Source organism: Portunus trituberculatus, chromosome 33, assembly GCF_017591435.1.
Source record: "Portunus trituberculatus isolate SZX2019 chromosome 33, ASM1759143v1, whole genome shotgun sequence".
Lineage (NCBI taxonomy): Eukaryota > Metazoa > Arthropoda > Malacostraca > Decapoda > Portunidae > Portunus > Portunus trituberculatus.
In genome coordinates, this window is record NC_059287.1 from 12439565 (window position 1) to 12457618 (window position 18054).

The 18054-nt window shown below is 42.1% G+C and overlaps 1 protein-coding gene across 4 annotated transcripts in view; it reads right to left on the reverse strand.

Moving 5' to 3' along the window:
* Positions 1–4046: 4046 nt before the first annotated feature.
* Positions 4047–18054, reverse strand: part of LOC123512170 (protein obstructor-E-like) — a 22052-nt gene continuing 8044 nt past the window's right edge. The window contains exons 2-6 of one of the 4 annotated variants that reach the window (XM_045268392.1): positions 7789–8007; positions 7375–7566; positions 6525–6738; positions 5456–5603; positions 4047–4559 (exon numbers count right to left, since the gene is read on the reverse strand). In XM_045268392.1, coding sequence (XP_045124327.1) covers positions 5468–5603; positions 6525–6738; positions 7375–7566; positions 7789–8007 — 761 coding nt within the window. In that variant the 3' untranslated portion in view covers positions 4047–4559; positions 5456–5467. Of the gene's footprint in view, positions 4560–5418; positions 5604–6524; positions 6739–7374; positions 7567–7788; positions 8008–8519; positions 8754–18054 lie in introns of all 4 variants that reach the window. The other 3 variants (XM_045268391.1, XM_045268390.1, XM_045268393.1) reach the window with 3 other exon arrangements.

The following is an 18054-nucleotide window of genomic DNA, read 5'->3' on the forward strand; positions in this document are numbered from 1 at the left end:
TCTCTCTCTCTCTCTCTCTCTCTCTCTCTCTCTCTCTCTCTCTCTCTCTCTCTCTCTCTCTCTCTCTCTCTCTCTCTCTCTCTCTCCTCAGCTGTCACTGATAAAGCGATAAAAGCTTCTATATAACACATTGACAAGTGGCTGATATGAACCCTTGTAATGTATTTCAGTTCATTTTGCAATTACCTGTCTTGGGAGATTGTCCGCAAATCATTTCCTCTTGCTGGGATGGAGCTCGGCTGTGTTAAATAAATGTTATATCTAATCTATCTATCTACGGGCCATTTTTTGAAACACTTGTGGCTCTAATTGAAGTGACAAGGTTTGACATGGCTTTTATGGTTTTGGTTTTTGTGACAGATTACCAAGTTTCTTATTAACAGGAAAAAACACTCTTGAAAATCCGGCTGGTTATCTGTGTGACCTTTCCATAATAGTCGTATAGTGACAGCAAAACGTTACAGAATATGGGCCTGGATGTAGATTGCTGCACGGGATGGCCCAGACAGCACCACACACTCATAAACACACCGTCAGCTCGCAGTGGAAATTGAAACTCTCGCGGATCTCCTCACTCCATGAAGCAAACCACTGAATGTCGGAGTTAGCAGGTTGATGAGGGAGGTTGCAAGACATTTATCCCTATCTTTTGACTAGCTCTTTCGGATCTGCACGGGAACTGGCAAATAAGTGGACCTTTTTTTTCAACTCCTTCTGTTGCTCTTAGCCAGTTTTATACTCTTACATGAAAAATAGTTATAATTAATGGTGGTCTAAATATGCAACACAAGTATTCATTGTGTAACGCTTTTCACTTCCTAGATACTGCTGCTCATTATGGTGTATAAAAAGGAGAATAGAGGAAAAGAAGGTGTAAGTAGATGTTAACAAGTAATAGATGGAATAATACTCACTTAAACACTTTGTCCATTTACGTATATAGAAATAGAGCAAAAAACATCAACATTAATTTTTATTCAGGTTTATGAATAGAAGTATGAAAGACAGACATTTCTACCACACCATAAAGAGGAACATGGTAAATAGAAAAATATATTTACTCTGACAGAAAGAGGAATATGAAAAAAACACCTTTATTTTCATTCAGGCATATCAACAGCATGAAAAAACAAACAAAAAAAACTCATGCTTAGTCTGACTCAAAAGATATAAAGAGGAGCGTGAGAGAAAACACTTGTCTTCATTCAAGCAGAGGAGCATCAATTCTGAAATATGCTCTTTGAATATAAATATGCTCTTTCACTACGTAACGCTATGATATGCTCTTTCACTACTCTGATGTCCAATTTGACTCAGAGGAGCAGGAAAATACATATGTTCAATCTGATATCAAGAGGAACATGAAAAAAAAAAGAAAAACACCCACAAGGCCTGTATTCTGAGACGTTATTCTCTTTCACCACGATTATTTTTGAAAGGTCACAAATGATAAGCCTGGTTTATAGGATTTTCTCTTGTTGATAATGTAGAAATCTTGTTAGTATGTCCCGAAACGCTATGATATGCTCTTTCACTACTCTGATGTCCAATTTTGATTTAGAGGAGCAGAAAAATACTTATGTTCAATCTAACATCAAGAGGCTTATAGGATTTTCTCTTGTTGATAATGTAGAAATCTTGTTAGTATGTCCCAAGAACCATGGCAACACTCTTAGAAACCTGTGTCACTTCAACTACACCATTTTAAAAGTAAGAGGAGTTACTTTCAAAAGTCTCTCATGGAAGTTAACGTATGACCAGTGTATAATTCATATAAAAAGCAAGCATTTCTACTACCTTTACTTGACAATTGAGTTTTTTGTTTATTTTATCGTGAGGTTTATTAGTCTCTCTCTCTCTCTCTCTCTCTCTCTCTCTCTCTCTCTCTCAAAAATCAAGCTGTCAATCTAATTATATCTATCTAAACCTCGTATATTCACTGGTGGATGGCGGTAGCTATGCGTGGCTGGCGCTGCACAGAACTGTTGAACCGTACACTCCCTCCCGCGTCAGGATGGAAACTACTCAGCGTACGTGAAGCTGGAGTGTGATAAGACATTCACACCCTGACTTATGTTACCCTGATTAGTCTTGAGTTTCAACCAGTACCTTTTATGATGCTTCAGTGGGAAAGTAATGTTATGTGAACTTTTATATTTCTACACGTAATCTTTGAGGAACAATGCTAAACGTTATGATCTATGGTGGATTAATTAGTTTAGTCAACCATTACCCTGTGTTGAGTATGTGAGAAAGTAAGGTTACGTGAATTTTTTTTACTTTTCTGCTCGTAATCTGTAAGGAATGACGTTAAATCTAGTTTCTGAATACATGCTACTGGGAAAGCATAGTGAATATAAGCAACTTTCTACAGAAAAGTAAGGTTATAATGTAAATTTTTCTTTTTTTCACTTATAATCTGTAAGAACTAACGTTAAATGTAGTTTCTGAATGCATGTTACTGGGAAAGCATAGTGGATATAAGCATCTTTATACAGAAAAATAATGATGTAATTTTTTCACTTATGATCTGTAACAAATAGTGTTAAATCTAGTTTTTGAATACGTGCTACTGGGAAAACATGGTGGATATAAACACGTATATACAGAAAAGTGAGATTATTATGTAAACTTTTCTTTTTTCACTTATAATCCTCAAGAAATAATGGTAAATCTAGCTTCTGAATACATGCTACAGGGCGGTCTTTGTGGCAAACTGAAGGTACCTAGTAATGATGAAGGAAAACGATCTGAAGAATGACTACTTTATTTCTGAGTGTCATCTTAAGAACTTGCTGAAAAGACTGACAGCAAAACATCACTCATTCCTCAGCCTGTGTTCCCTTCACCTGCCGCTGATGCTTACCTCTGTTACCTATACAAGGGACGAAGGGAATGAATTTAATAACCTCATCATTGTCTTAATAGTGAAGGTGTTATGGAGGTAAAGATGCAAGTTAGTGTTAGGTTAAGTTACATTAGGTTATTCATGTTGTGAAATGACACCAGGAAGAGGTGGTGGTAGGGGGGGCAGGTTGACGAGATAAGATTAGCACATCCGCTCTCGTGTGTGTTTGTGTGTGTGTGTGTGTGTGTGTGTGTGTGTGTGTGTGTGTGTGTGTGTGTGTGTGTGTGTGTGTGTGATAAAGGGAGTGACAGATTCTGAAACACCTCCACGCTCTATCCAGTAATTTCAAAAGGCTGTAGTTGAAGTTGCACGGGTTTTTAAGGGTGTTTTTATGGTTTTGGTGAAAGATTAACAAGATTTCTTCACTACTAACAACAAATACACTCTTAAGGTCCCGGCATATAATTTCTGTGGCCTTTGAAAACAGCCGTGGTGAGAGAACAAAGCGTTTCTAAATATAAGCCGTGGTGTTATCAGTCAGCTGAGCGTCGGGCTGTACCGGATTCACACCCGTGTCAGTTGAATTGTTTTCCATGAAGTGCTGGAGACAGAACAGTAAGATTGATAATGTGGATAGATAAATGAAGTAAGGTAAAACAGAAGATAAAATGAACTAGTAGATACAACAAATCAACTAAAAGGTAGGTAAATAAATGTTAAATACTCCACGGTTTTTTTTTCTTATTTTGCGTGAATATTTATTTATTTATTTATCATTTTTTGTGGAAGGAAGCGTGGTAATTCTGTGGTGTTTGTGAGAGGGCTTTTATTTATTCATTACCTTTTATTCAGACATTTTTTTTTTTTTCATTTGATCTCTCTTCATATTTAATCTCTTCAGTAGCAGGACGCGTTTTCATATCCATTTTGGTCACTATTTTGGTGATATTATACAGCTTCAGAAACATGTTGGGATTAGAATAGTGAAGAATCTGGCCATTAATCTTTTGACCTCCATAGACCCTTCCTAATGCAAATAAAATCATCCAATATAAAAAAAAAAATCATGGTAAAAATGCGTGTCAGTATTGAAGAGGTTAAAATTTTTGCAGTACTAACAAGCGGCGCCATATGACCCTGGCTCTGCAACGCCACCTCGCCTCTCACTCACTCACTCCAGGATATTCAATAGGCAGTGTTTTTTTTTTTTCAGGCATTTATTTACAAAAAAAATCTTAATAATATGGTACAACTTAACAATATACAACAGAGGAGTAGATATAAAGGAGACGAAAAATTTTGGAACAAGGGAGTAACAATTTGAGAGCCCTGAATTTCCAGTAGTTTTAAAGGGAGAGCTAAAGAGGAAAGCCATTGGTTATCGTGGAGGCGAACGTAAATATCTGGCAAATTTCTTGGTATTCTCGACATCACAGGGAGACATTGAGACGAAATATCTGACAAATTTCTTGGTATTCTTGACTTACAAAGGAAATCGTGGAGAATGTCTTGATAACTTCTTGATATTCTTGACGTAAACAAGGAAATCATGGGTTCTGAATATATGGGGAATTTCTTGATACTTTTGACGTGATAGGGAAGTCATGGGGGCCTTAAATTACATAAAAAAGGGAGCGTTGTTGCTTGTACCGTAGCTTAGAGGCCCAGACCGCGGAGTGTTTTAAGATCCAGGTCGCCGTAATAGTCCTCGCTGGAAGGAGAAAAGAAAACGTAAATGAGTCGGAGAAAGAAAATTGTGGTTAGTTTATAATAGACTAAATAGAGAATATTTCCAAAAGTACTGTGATAATAATATAGTAAATGAACACCAGTGAAAAGAAAATGGTTCGTTGAAGTTTATAGAGAGAATATTTAAACAGGAACTGTATCAATAGTGATGTTACGTAAATGAAATCCGAGAAAAAGAAAATTATGCTTAGAAGTTCTTGCGAGATACTTCCACAAAACCATAATATACTGACGACGCCGTAAAATAAACACTGACGATACATATATAGTACAATAATCTAACAAAGAAAATACCATCTTTGCAAATATTGGCGACTCTGCAGAGAAAAAAATATAGAGATAAAAAAAAAACACTATGTATTTTTTAAGGTATGCACATTAACACTATACGCTGGTTGACAAGTGATCCATCTGCATGTGAAACCTCTTTAGAATCAAGATAAAAAAAGTGGGGATGCGGTTAATTACTTGAGATATTCATATAAGTTAAGGAGGAAGAGAATTGAGTGCACCAACTGACGAGATATCCATACAAGTTAGGGAAGGGAGAGAAGGGAGTGGAGTGGCGGGAAATGCACTAACTCACTATTGAATTAAGGTGGAAGGGAAGACTTTAACATAGTAACAGGTGAAGTGAGTGCATGCAGCGGAACAAGACTCGTGCAAGGTCCTTAAGGGAACGTGCAGGAGGTGGAGAGTGAGTGGAACAGAAGTGACTCGTGAGATAAGAACGCTTTTTCATCATTATTTTCTCTGCTTGTAACTGGTGGTGGTTGTGGTTGTGGTGGTGGTTGTGGTGTGACTCGCTCCTTTGTTGTCACCTGAGGGAACGTAGCAAACAGTGACAGAAGACCGCACCTGCAGGACTCCTTAAGCTGGAAGGACTACAGGGGCTTCCTCAGGGGCGGCGATGCGGGGGCGGGGGTTGGCCACTTCCCCTCCTCCTGCCAAAAACACCTGGCTCCTCTTCAGTGCCACGAGATCCAGGTCACCGTAGTAGTCCTCGCTAAAGGGAGGTCAGTCCAGGTCAGAGGCGCGACAGAGGTTAAGGGAGGGAGGGAGGGAGGGCCTGGTGACTTAGCATGCAAAGGACAGTGACATGCTGAGTTGTGACCTGCTGTGACCTGGTGACCTCGCGTTTAGTAAGGTGGTGATAACTTGCTTTGTTAAGGGACTGCCACTTGTAGGTCTGATGGCTTTTTGCAGCTTTATTTGTGTGTGTGTGTGTGTGTGTGTGTGTGTGTGTGTGTGTGTGTGTGTGTGTGTGTGTGTGTGTGTGTGTGTTTCTATATAAGAGGGGAAAGCTGGCCAAGGGCAATACAACGACTAAACCAAAAAGGCCCACTGAGATGCCACTTCTTATTATACAGTTGTTGCTTGCTTTATAGTCTTAGGCAGCTCGGTATGATCTATTATTGTTTTTGTTTTATGTCTATTAATTTCATCTCTTTATATGTTATTGCCAAAATGTGAATGTTGTGGCAGTCTGGTGAACAAAACTCTTACCTAACGCGAGGTCGTAGTGCAGACAGGCGTTTTAAGTATTACTAAGAGAATGAATAAGGAAGACGAGTAAAAATAAATAAGAATCTAGTTAAAAAGTTAAAATATTATGTACATCTATACTTTTAAAGCAAGTTAACTATGATGTACTGAAGGTGGAGTGAGAAAGAGGAGGAGGAGGACGACGTGGTGTTGAGGGAGTGTAGAATTGTTATCAAGAACCACATGCTGTTATAATTACACGTACGTTAATACAGACAGACAGACAGACAGACAGACATATAGAGACGGAAACCCAGAGGAGCTGAATGTCCGGGAATGAGAAAAGATTGACATACTGCACACACACAAAAAAAAAAGAAAAAAAAACTCTCTCTCTCTCTCTCTCTCTCTCTCTCTCTCTCTCTCTCTCTCTAACACTCACCATCCAGGCACCAGCTCTGGGTCGGTACACTGTCCCAGACCTTCCAGCGCGCCGATCTGGAACACAGTGCCAATGGGGCAGCCGTACTCCCGCGCCACGCCGTCCAGACACACGAAGTACTGGCGGCAGTCCTCGGTGTGTGGGTGGCGGGAGAAGGATCCAGTGGCAGTCAGCTCACCAGGGGCGGGGCACACGATGCCTTGGGTCTCCAGGGCTGTTGGGGGACAGAGGAGAGGGGTGTTAATGTAGTGGTGGTGTGTAGGATTGGGCATTGAAGTTTCTGTGTGTGTGTGTAGTTCACATCGGTCGCCTGCTGGTCACCCAGCCAGTCTTCCCCATTACGGAGCGAGCTCAGAGCTCATAGACCGATCTTCGGGTAGGACTGAGACCACAACACACACAACACACACCGGGAAAGCGAGGCCACAACCCCTCGAGTTACATCCCGTATCTATTTACTGCTAGGTGAACAGGGGCTACACATTAAGAGGCTTGCCCATTTGCCTCGCCGCGCCGGGACTCGAACCCGGCCCTCTCGATTGTGAGTCGAGCGTGCTAACCACTACACTATGCGGTGTGTGTGTGTGTGTGTGTGTGTGTGTGTGTGTGTGTGTGTGTGTGTGTGTGTGTGTGTGTGTGTGTGTTAGAGGGGCACTGGTTTAAAGGTATAACAATTTAGAAAATCCCACTGAGCTGTCAATCTCTGAAGGAAAGGGTCAAGCGCATCGTCCCAAATTAAAAGTCAGGAAACCTCCCTCTTTAAAGATTCAAGTCATAGGTAGGAGTGATATAGAAACATGCAGGGAATTCCAGGGTTTACTGTTGCCTTTGTATGTTTGGAAAGACTTACTTTGCTGGGCTTTGCATTCTGGGATATGGTCCATCCAGTTGCACACGCGAGCCTTCCTGTCGTAGGCGAGGCCAGAGCCACACTGGTAGCGAGAGGCCTCACCGTCCCAGCAGGACCAGAACACGGAGCAGTCCTCCTCATCGGGGAAGATACCGTACAGGTAGGGGCAGTGGGGGGTGGCGATCGGGGGCTCTGTGGGGAACGGGCAAGCTACAATGAGGATTTTGGAAGGTAGGATTTGGTCTTTATATCCACTTGTATCTCAGTGATCGCAGTGTTTAGCCACGCGCTGTTGTGTGTGTTATGTTGCTACGTTGTTGTCATGCACGTGAGGGAACACTAGGCTAGTCATGCAAAGGAAACCATGTGAGGGAGAGAGAGAGAGTGGATGGGGTCAGGGGGCCGACATCCTACCAAAGTCTAGGCGGCCTTCACAGTCCACCACGAATTTGTAGTTGCAGTCCTCGCGGGTTTCATTGCTGGTGTCGAAGGCGAGGCCGTTCCCGCACAGACGGAACTCCGGCACGCCATCCACGCAGCTCCAGTAGGCATCACACTGCCGGTCGTGGGGGAAGAAGCCGTTCTCGCTCGGGCACAGGAAGTCTTCGTATAGGTAGTCTTCCTGGGCCTGGCCTGTGCACCGTGTATTAGTAAGTGAGTGGAGCCGTGGGTGGCGGAGTACATTGGGTGGTATGGGAGGGAAGGAGTGAAGGGTGCATGGGAGGTAGTACAGTATGTAGTGGTGCAGGGAGAGGTGAGAGAGGGTAGCATGTTTTTAGGTGTGAGTGCCGTGACCTCCGCTGCTGGATCAGGTTCCTGGGGGTGTGACCTGTGCCCTGTGCATGTGTTAGGGTTAGGAAAGAATTACACCGTATGCCCCCTGCCGCGGCACCCACCGCAGGCAGGGGGCGTGGGAAAAGTGCCCAAGAGTACACGTGACGGGAGAGGAACGTGTCAGACAGGTATGGTGAGGTAGACATGCTCGCTAATTCTCTAAGAGACTCCACACCAGTAAGTAAACCGCGTGTTTGTCCCGATCACCGAGTAAATGTGTGTGTGCGCCTAGCCGTGTACGTATGGCCGTGTGCGTGTGGCCCTGTACAGGTGGCGGCATGGAGCGGCGTGGACGGCGGGCGCTAGCCTACCAAGCTCTGGCCGCGTTGCACAGTCCACGTTGTGCCTGTAGTCGCAGTTCTCCTTCAGGAACTCTGTGTCGGTATTGTCGAAGGCGAGGCCGTTGCCACAGGTCATGAGGGTGGCCACCCCGGACTCGCAGGAGTAGTACTTGTCGCAGGCTGTGTCGTGCGGGTAGTAACCAAACTCGTGTGGGCACTGCCAGTTCCCGCTACCCTCTGGCGACACGAAGGACTGCTGAGCCCCTACAGCGACAGCAGGAAGGAAGGATGCAGGTTAGCATACACACACACATACTCAGGCACAAACATACACAGGAACATATTTAAAGCAGATGATGAATGGCTTTAGATACTCATGCTGACGCCAAGCTAAGCGTCATCTGCAAGGGAAGGGAGTCATGCTGCGCTGGGGAGAGGAATGAGTAACTGAATGAATAAAGCTTTGCGTTGGATCGTGGTCATGGCGTCGAGAGGAAAGAGCCGGGAAGGACTGCGCCACAAGGGGCGGGTGGAATGTCCTTCAGATCCTGCATATCCTTCCCCTGCTCACCTTGCCCTGTCCTACTTGTCCTGGCGGTATTGTCTTCATACCTGTCTGGGGAGGGCGAGTGGGGCTGTCCGTGTGTGTGTGTGTGTGAGAGAGTCTAGAGGATATTATGTGGTTGAGTCTGTGGAGGTCCGTTCGTTCACTTGGTCAGTAATGGCGGGTGCTATGATAGTGAGAAGGTTGGCAGTGTGAGGCGATGAATGGCGAGGCAGAGTCTGAATATTTAAATCCTTTCATTAATATATCACTTCCAGCCTTCACAAGTTCATCTATTGTTAGTCGGAATAGTGAATTAAGGTATAATTATAGATGAATAACGTAGAGTTTCGTTCATCTAATGCCAAAATATCGTTCGGTTTTAATCTTGATAGTGAAATTGAGGATAAAATTAAACTGACACCTGCAATCGAGTGTTATAAAGCAGGTTGGTGGCAGCGGATGGATGGATGGATCAGTTTGGCGTTACATGGCAAGTTTTCATTCTCTCAACTCGTTTCGTGAAGTTATTAGGTGTTCTCTTCTTTTAGTCTAATTATTTGTGGTGCAATAGTTTCATGTTTTATTGCCTTCTTTCTCTCAGTAATTGTATATGATCGTCTGGTTTGTCTCAACTTTCTTCTGTTAGACTGACGTTCCGTTCTTTCTCCCTTCACTAGTTCGGTAATGTCTCATTCAATTGTCTTTCCTTCCTTCGTTCAGTCTTGTATCATAACGTTCACTTTCTAATAACACATGAAAACTTACTCGTAAATGAAACTATAATGGTAGACAATAAATATTATAAAGAAAATACGTATATAAGTAACCTGCGTTCCGTTATTTAGGTTTTCTTAATTACATAGCAAACAATGGCACACATCCATCATCTGAAGTAAAGCTAAAGAGTGGCACCAGATGGCAGCACACTCACTCCCCGCCCGCCAGGTTACGTGCGCAGATCACTGCCAGTCTGTCACATGCGCGTCTGTTCTCTTTCCGGCAGCGTGGCGGGGAAAGTAGCGCCATTATTGGCGGAAAGTATGATTAGTGTTGCCAGTTTGGCAGTGTTTTAGTAGGGCTCTCTCTCTCTCTCTCTCTCTCTCTCTCTCTCTCTCTCTCTCTCTCTCTCTCTCTCTCTCTCTCTCTCTCTCTCTCTCTTCCCCGTAATATTAGCGCAGGTTATAAATTTCCAACTCTTCATTTTAGAGCATTGTTTGCCTAAATGTTTTGTGTTTAGTGAAGTTAATGCAGTAATATCAATGAAAATCTATTACTTTAGCATATCTGTTCATTAGTAAGAGTATCTGTTGAGAGTTCACTGAAAAATAGAAACAACAATATCTAGTTCTTCAGCATTCAACTTTTAACTTTCTAAAGTAACGTAATGCTGGATTTTAGTAGGCAACACTGACTGCTTGGTAGAAAACGGAGATGAAACAGAATTCGAACCGTATTTTGAAAGCTTTTCTCTTATCTCAACTACTCTTGACAATCAGTAGTCAAGTGGAAGTCAATAGGATTTTCAGGACGCGTCCATAATTCTATAAATAGTTTAACAAAGACTCCTACACTATCAATATGAAGACAAAAACGCCATTAGTCGCGCTGGAAACTCAAACATCAGACCAGCGAGGTAAAGAAAAAACAAAGGAAGGAAGTCATGTGTTAGTGCTTGGCGTGTTTGCGCGCGTGGGCGGGCCTGGGATGGGCTGCGCAAGGTCAATCTGTATCAATTATGCAAGATGCGTAAAAAATAGTAAACAAAAAGAGGTATTAGTGAGTGGGTTACAGGCAGCAAGGTTACGTTTAATTGTGGGGTCTGGTTTTATATAAGGCTTGCATGGAGACAGAGTTTGGGTTTTAGTTTATTGGTACGTGAAGATTAGTGTGGAAGACAGAGTTATCCGGGGGTGAAAGGGGACGAGAAGACAAAGAGGAGGAGAGGAAGAGCAGGACAAAAAGTTACGGGCAGGAGGGAACGAGGACGAGATGAGAAGGATGAAGACGAGGAGGAGAAGTTGAGCGCAGGATGAGATAAGAAAGAGAAGAGGAAGAGGAGAATGAAGAGAAGTTAGATGATAGAACGAAGATGGGAAAAAGAGGCAAGAAAGGAAGAGGAAGAGAAGATGGTGAGATGGAGGAAGAAAATAGGAGGGAAGATCAAGACAAGTAGAAAGTGGTAGAAACAAAGATGAGAACCGAAGGAAAAAGTGAAATTAGAAAGAAAAATTACTGAATGCAAGATTAATACAAACATTACAAGCATAAATTGGCTTTGTAAAATTAGCAAATACATTTAGATTAGTATATACATTCAGATTTTAAATGGAAATAAAAAAAATGTTATGGGAAAGTTAATTAAACGCTAAATTAGAGTGTAAAAGCCGAAACATACACGAACAGTTGAAAAAATCGCTTAATGAGACCAGAGAGAGAGAGAGAGAGAGAGAGAGAGAGAGAGAGAGACGGAAAGGTTACACACTGGTCCCCTTTCACCATAGGGAACGTTTTTCACGGGGACAAAGAGTGGCAGTGAGAGAAACTGGCCAAGGTTATTGTCGTGGAGAGCGCGAGGAGTTTTTGTAGCGGTATGGAGACAGTGCAGATGGCGATGGTGGCGGTGGCAGTGGTGGTGGTGGTGGTGGTGGTGCTGATGGTGGATATCATAAACCGTGATTAACCTTAGACAATTTCCAGGCTTCATAAATCACCCGTTATTAGTCACGAAGTATCAAATGAGGGTCTAATAGTTGTGAACGAAAAAGAGAAGGCTTCGTGGAGATGATGACAGTGGTGGTTGAGTGAGATATAATGAAATGAGAGACTAGAGATGAAAGTAAGCAAAGGAAAAGGAAAGAGTAATTGAAGAGTAATGGAGAAGAAACCAGAGATGAGTGGCAGGTAAAAGAAAAATCAGAGTAAATGGAGGCATAACAATAGTGGATAAGAAACTAGAGACAAAGAATAAGTAAGAAAATAAAGTAAATGAAGATATAAGAGTCATGAGAAAGAAATTAAAAGAATGTGTAAACGTAAAAAAAAAAAACCTAGAGATGGAAGACGAATAAGAAAAAAATAAAATGAATGTAGATATAATAGATATAGATAAAGAGTGAAGGTGAAAAGAACAAAGACGAAAAAGGAGTCCCGGTGGCGTGTATAGTTGAAATAGCGGTCAGTAATGTACCTCTTGAAAGAAATTAGGTACTCTTGAGTCTGTTGCTGCTTTGCCCTTCCATTGTGTTCCTTTGTGTATGCTCGACACTGGTGGTGGTGGTGGTGGTGGTGGTGGTGAGTGAGGTGAGTGAATGGATACAAAAAGAAAAGTAATCATCATGGCATTTGAAAAGTTGAGTAATGATAAAAAAAAAAAGAAAACGGGGAAAAAATTAATAGACGTCAGCACACACACACACACACACACACACACACACACACACACACACACACACACACACACACACACACACACACACACACACACACACACACACACAAAGACCCGAAAATAATACTCTGAGAAAATATGTGATTGTTTCAAATACTGGATATTCATGAGAGAGAGAGAGAGAGAGAGAGAGAGAGAGAGAGAGAGAGAGAGAGAGAGAGAGAGAGAGAGAGCCAGCTGAGTGAAACAATAAAACTACGTAATATTTGTAACGTTTTCAAATTATGGAGAATCTTCACTTTGTTTTATGAGAGAGAGAGAGAGAGAGAGAGAGAGAGAGAGAGAGAGAGAGAGAGAGAGAGAGAGAGATGGGCAGGCACGTTAGAAAGTAAGGTTGTGCATGAGAGGAGAAATCATGTGACGCTTTTAATTCCAGTGTAAGCTTCCTGATCGTCACACTGAGGGACTCCACCCCTGTCCTCCCCTCACGCACTCTTCACACCTTGTTTGCCCCGTGCACACTCCACCCATCCACACACACACACACACACACACACACACACACACACACACACACACACACACACACACACACACACACACACACACATCGTCTGCTCACTCATGGCTCGTTGTAATGCACCCACACACTCAGTACGGTATGTGATAGAGATAGTTATTGTTGGAGGTGTAAATATTTAATGGGATTTAAAGGAAATGGGCTTTTTCTTTAAATTTGAGATGTAAAAAGCAATGAAAAATATAAAAGGAAAAAATGGATTAGAATTGCTTAAGAAATAATGACTTTTAGATGAAGAAATTTATAGTTTAAAAAAGTGAAATGGTCAAAATGATAAATCGAATCAAATAGTTAAAGCAAATTAATCAAAATTGTTAAAAGGAAGATAAATAAATCGAACTTTTCGCCAATAACAAATGAACAATTGTTATTTTTTGTAAGAAGAAATGTAGGTTTTCTATTCTTGATACTTGGTGAAAATGTGCTTGTTTATTCAGTGTGTGTGTGTGTGTGTGTGTGTGTGTGTGTGTGTGTGTGTGTGTGTGTGTGTGTGTGTGTGTGTCTACTTTCCCTTGTTTTCGTTTGAGAAATTTAGATGTTCAAACAAAGATAACATAGTCTCGAAATATACAAAAAAGGCAAGAGGCTGTTTTTTCTTCTTTTCTCTCTCTTTTTTTTTTCATCACGTCGCCATCAACATCACATTAGTAACTTAGAACCATCCACTGTTGTCTTAATAGTACCTTAACCTTTTCAATCCGAGACCAGACTTCTTATCTTCGCTTTTTTTTGTGATTCCTTGCAAAGTTCTTTTTTCTGTTTCCCTCAAGTATTCTGGATGTCAGCGAAGGACGAGTACAGTGGTAAAAGTTAACCATCCGTACCTTAACCATCTCCTGTTTTTCTCCTGCACTTAATTGACCGAGAACGTGTGGAATGAGGTCGAGCTTTTACAAATACAAGAAACTGAAGTGGTGGTGGTGGCGGTGGTGGACAATTCCGGTTATGAGTTTTATGATGGTGGAGAGAGGACGCGAGAAAGTGAAGGGAGTGTGTGCTTAACCTAACCCAGATTGAAATATGACTGGAAGTGGCATCGGACTTGAATGGTAAGGAGGTCATTAGATCGTTACCTATCGTTGTCTTGATATGAAAGTAAGAAAGGAAAAAAATAGAAGAAAATGTTGTATGCTCTTATTGTAATGTTATTGACGAGAGGACATTTTTTTTTAATTAGAAATGAATGAAAGGGAATCCGTTTGATCATTGCAGTTGTCTTGGCATGGCAGGGAGAAAAGTGTTGATGTTACTGAAGAAAACTTATACCCAATCATTATTGTTGCATGAAGAGGATCGAAACGAGGTCATTATAGCATCGTTACTGAATATATTTATGTAACATCGAAGAATTTGATCGTTATATTGATGTACAGTATTGAAAATGGAAAAAAATGATTAAGTAATAACATGAAACGGAAAAAAAATGAATGAATATCTCTACTGGGCAATAGTTCATACTAAGTAATTGTAACATGTTGGTAAGAAAACACAACAACTATTTAGAAGATACCGATACTAATGCAGATAAGTGTCGTATACCTAAAGATCACAGCATAACTAGGGATCACAAAAACTACGTATCATTGGTTTTATAGACAATCCCCTTAAGAAAACCAACTAAGGATAACTTTTTTTAACCAACAAACCCGTGACGAAACAAAAGCAAGGGATCACTTTCAACACACAATGCCCTAAACAAAACACAAACATTAGGAACCGCATCATCTTAAAAAAAAACGACCCTTTAACAGAAACTATGGACAACATCTTCTATAAACAACCTGCGTGACAAAACACGATAATTATCCCTAAGCAGACGTGTGGCTTTCACGTGTGTTGTGTTCCCGTTTAGCGGCGCGGCGTGCCTGCTGCTGCCTAAAGGAAAGCTTGGAAGTAATGCTCCAGATTGGCGGGCGTGGCTTGACTGAGTGGCTGGCTGGCTCTCTCTGTGACGTCACAAATGTAAACACTGGTGGGCTATGGGTGAATGAGGGCCAGATGTGTGTTTGTTTGTTTGTTTGCTTTTATCTATCTATTTGTATTTTCACTGGATTGAGTCAAGCTTGTTTTGTAGTGTGTGTGTGTGTGTGTGTGTGTGTGTTGGAGTGAGGAATGTCAAGTTTAAGATGTTTGTTCGCTTCGCACCTCGCGGCTCTGTACGTGTGTGTGTGTGTGTGTGTGTGTGTGTGTGTGTGTGTGTGTGTGTGTGTGTGTGTGTGTGTGTGAGTGAGATCGGATCCCGAACACAATCAACAGCCACAGAAAACATGACGTGACGTGACGGTGACTTGCAAACAAACACCCCAAAGTGACGCAGAAGTTATTCATCCACTAGTACTGCGTCACTGCTCAGGTCACCTCAAACCCAGCCCCACCACCCCCTCGCACCCCTGGGCCGACACACACCTAATGACCGCTATACCTAATCCCTCTTTGTCCTTTCGTCAGGTTGTTACTGAAGGAGAATGGGAAAATATTTATTGATTTCACTCTTCTTCCTTCTCCAATCCTATAATCCTTCCTACTGTCTTGCAACTCATCCTTTTCTTTCTCGTTATTTCTCCTCTAATCCCATATTTTTTCCTCTTTCCTCCTCCTCCTCCTCCTCCTCCTCCTCTGTGCAATCCAGCTAAAGAATGTGACTGCGAACTTCGGCGTCATATTCTGCGTCGTTTGGTTTGAGTTTGTTATTCTTTTATTTCTATCTTTTCTGCTCAACAATTTTTTTGAGGAAAGGTGGAGTTTAATAGCCTTTTTTATTTACTTTTTGAGGTGTTGTAGAGGAGGAGGAGGAGGAGGAGGAGGAGGAGGGTGTTGAAGATCCCATGGTCAATCTTCTTTACCCGTTGAAAATGAAAAGAAAAAGAAGGAAAAAGTCGTTTAACCACTACCACCTTCCCTCTGGCTAATTGCTTGCTCGTCTCTCTCTCTCTCTCTCTCTCTCTCTCTCTCTCTCTCTCTCTCTCTCTCTCTCTCTCTCTCTCTCTCTCTCTCTCTCTCTCTCTCTCTCTCTCTCTCTCTCTCTCTCTCATGAATAGTGGGAGGCGAGGACGTGAGGGAAAGGAGAGAGGAGAGGTAGAGATGCTTTCCACATAACTCAAGTTCCCTTCTCAGTGAAAGCAGAGAGAGAGAGAGAGAGAGAGAGAGAGAGAGAGAGAGAGAGAGAGAGAGAGAGAGAGAGAGAGAGAGAGAGAACATAGCTTTCTCCGACACATATAATGAAACTAATTCCTGAGGGAGTGAGAAGCAGAAGGCGGTGAAGGAGGGACATGAACTGAAAGAACGGTGACAACAACGAAAAAAAAAATATATCAACAAAACCTCCAAACTCTTAAATCTGCCAAGCTCACTCGTGTTTCCCAAGCTTCCAGTGACTTGTGAGAGAGTTACACTTGGATGGCTTCACTTGGGAAACACTGTAGACTGTAGCGGAACGGTCTGGAAATGCTGGAGACCTCGAACACAAAGGAAAATAAAGGAAGCTGCAAAAATTCATGGTAGTCTTTGTGTAAAACTGTTCCTACTTCCACTTACCATTCCCATCCTTAGACTTAACCCCTTCAGACGCATTTTCTCATTCATTCTGCTTACTCTTTTATACAACCTCAGAAATTCATGTGGGAGTTTAAACAGTGAAGACTCTGGCCATCAATCCTCTGACCTTCATAGATGTAGATGAAATTGTCTAATCGTACCCAAAGCTCATGGTAAAAATGTATCCAGTACTGAAGAGGTTAATAAGAACGCCAGTGGAAATTAGGATATATAGAATTAGCAAAACGATGAGAAAAGACAAGAGGTGATTAGAAGACTTTACAAATGGATGACCTGTATTAGCAGTCCTCTAGTGGTTGAAGAAGTAATAGAAGAGACTGAAGTTACTAATAGACAGTTTGAGGTGATGGAGTGTGATATCAACCATGTAGGAGATAAATAGAATACGATACGGAGAGCAACTGGTAATGGGAGCAAAGGAGGAGTGATGGGAAAGACAAAAGGAGGTTAATAGAGGACTTAGAGAAGGGGTGATGGGTGATAACGGCCGGTGGTGATGGGAGCTATGGAGGGCGAAGGGAAGGAGGGAGAAGAGGGGTCTGAGGGAGCGTGGACTAAATACTGGCGGTCGGTAACCTCAGCGTGAGAGCCTCGGAGGTAAAGAATGGTGGTGGTGGTGGTGGTGGTGGTGGTGGTGGTGGTGGTGAAAAGTTTCCCCCATCAACCTTGACCGTCCTGGAGAGAGAGAGAGAGAGAGAGAGAGAGAGAGAGAGAGAGAGAGAGAGAGAGAGAGAGAGAGAGAGAGAGAGAGAGAGAGAGAGAGAGAGAGAGAGAGAGAGAGAGAGAGAGAGAGAGAGAGAGAGAGAGATTATTCCCCGTTCACAGGAAAAGTAGCCATAAAAAAAGAGATAATGAGCTAGAGGCGACTAGACTACAGTAGAGAGAGAGAGAGAGAGAGAGAGAGAGAGAGAGAGAGAGTATTTCCCGTTCATCTTACAGAAAAGAAAGGTAGCTATAAAAAAAGAGAGATAATGAGCTAGAAATGACTACCGTAGAGAGAGAGAGAGAGAGAGAGAGAGAGAGAGAGAGAGAGCTCAGACAATTCATCACCACCTGTCACAGTTTCATGGAGCGGCATGGCAGTGATGACTCAATAAACAGTGCAGTCTTCATTCGCAGCTATTAAGAGAGACTGTTTTGCCGTCTTCCTTTCCCCCGGCAGAGTGAGACGACCGTGGCAACATTTTACAACCTGGCACGCTTAAGGCTACTATAATTTCTTGAACCATTTCTTAGAACACTGGCGCCGCGTCTCCACTGCATTCAAAAGCTTGTAGATAACATGACACGTGTTTTTAAGGGTGTTTTTGCAGTCGTAGAGGCAAATTAACAAGATTTATGCACTGTTAACTGGAGAAACGGCCTTGAAAACCCATCTTTTCATGTTTTTATTTATTTTATTTTTAAATTTGTCATGATGAGAATGAATAATATGGTTTTTGAATTATTAAAGCTTCAAGATGCTTTTGTAAATAACATGGCACGCATTTTTAAG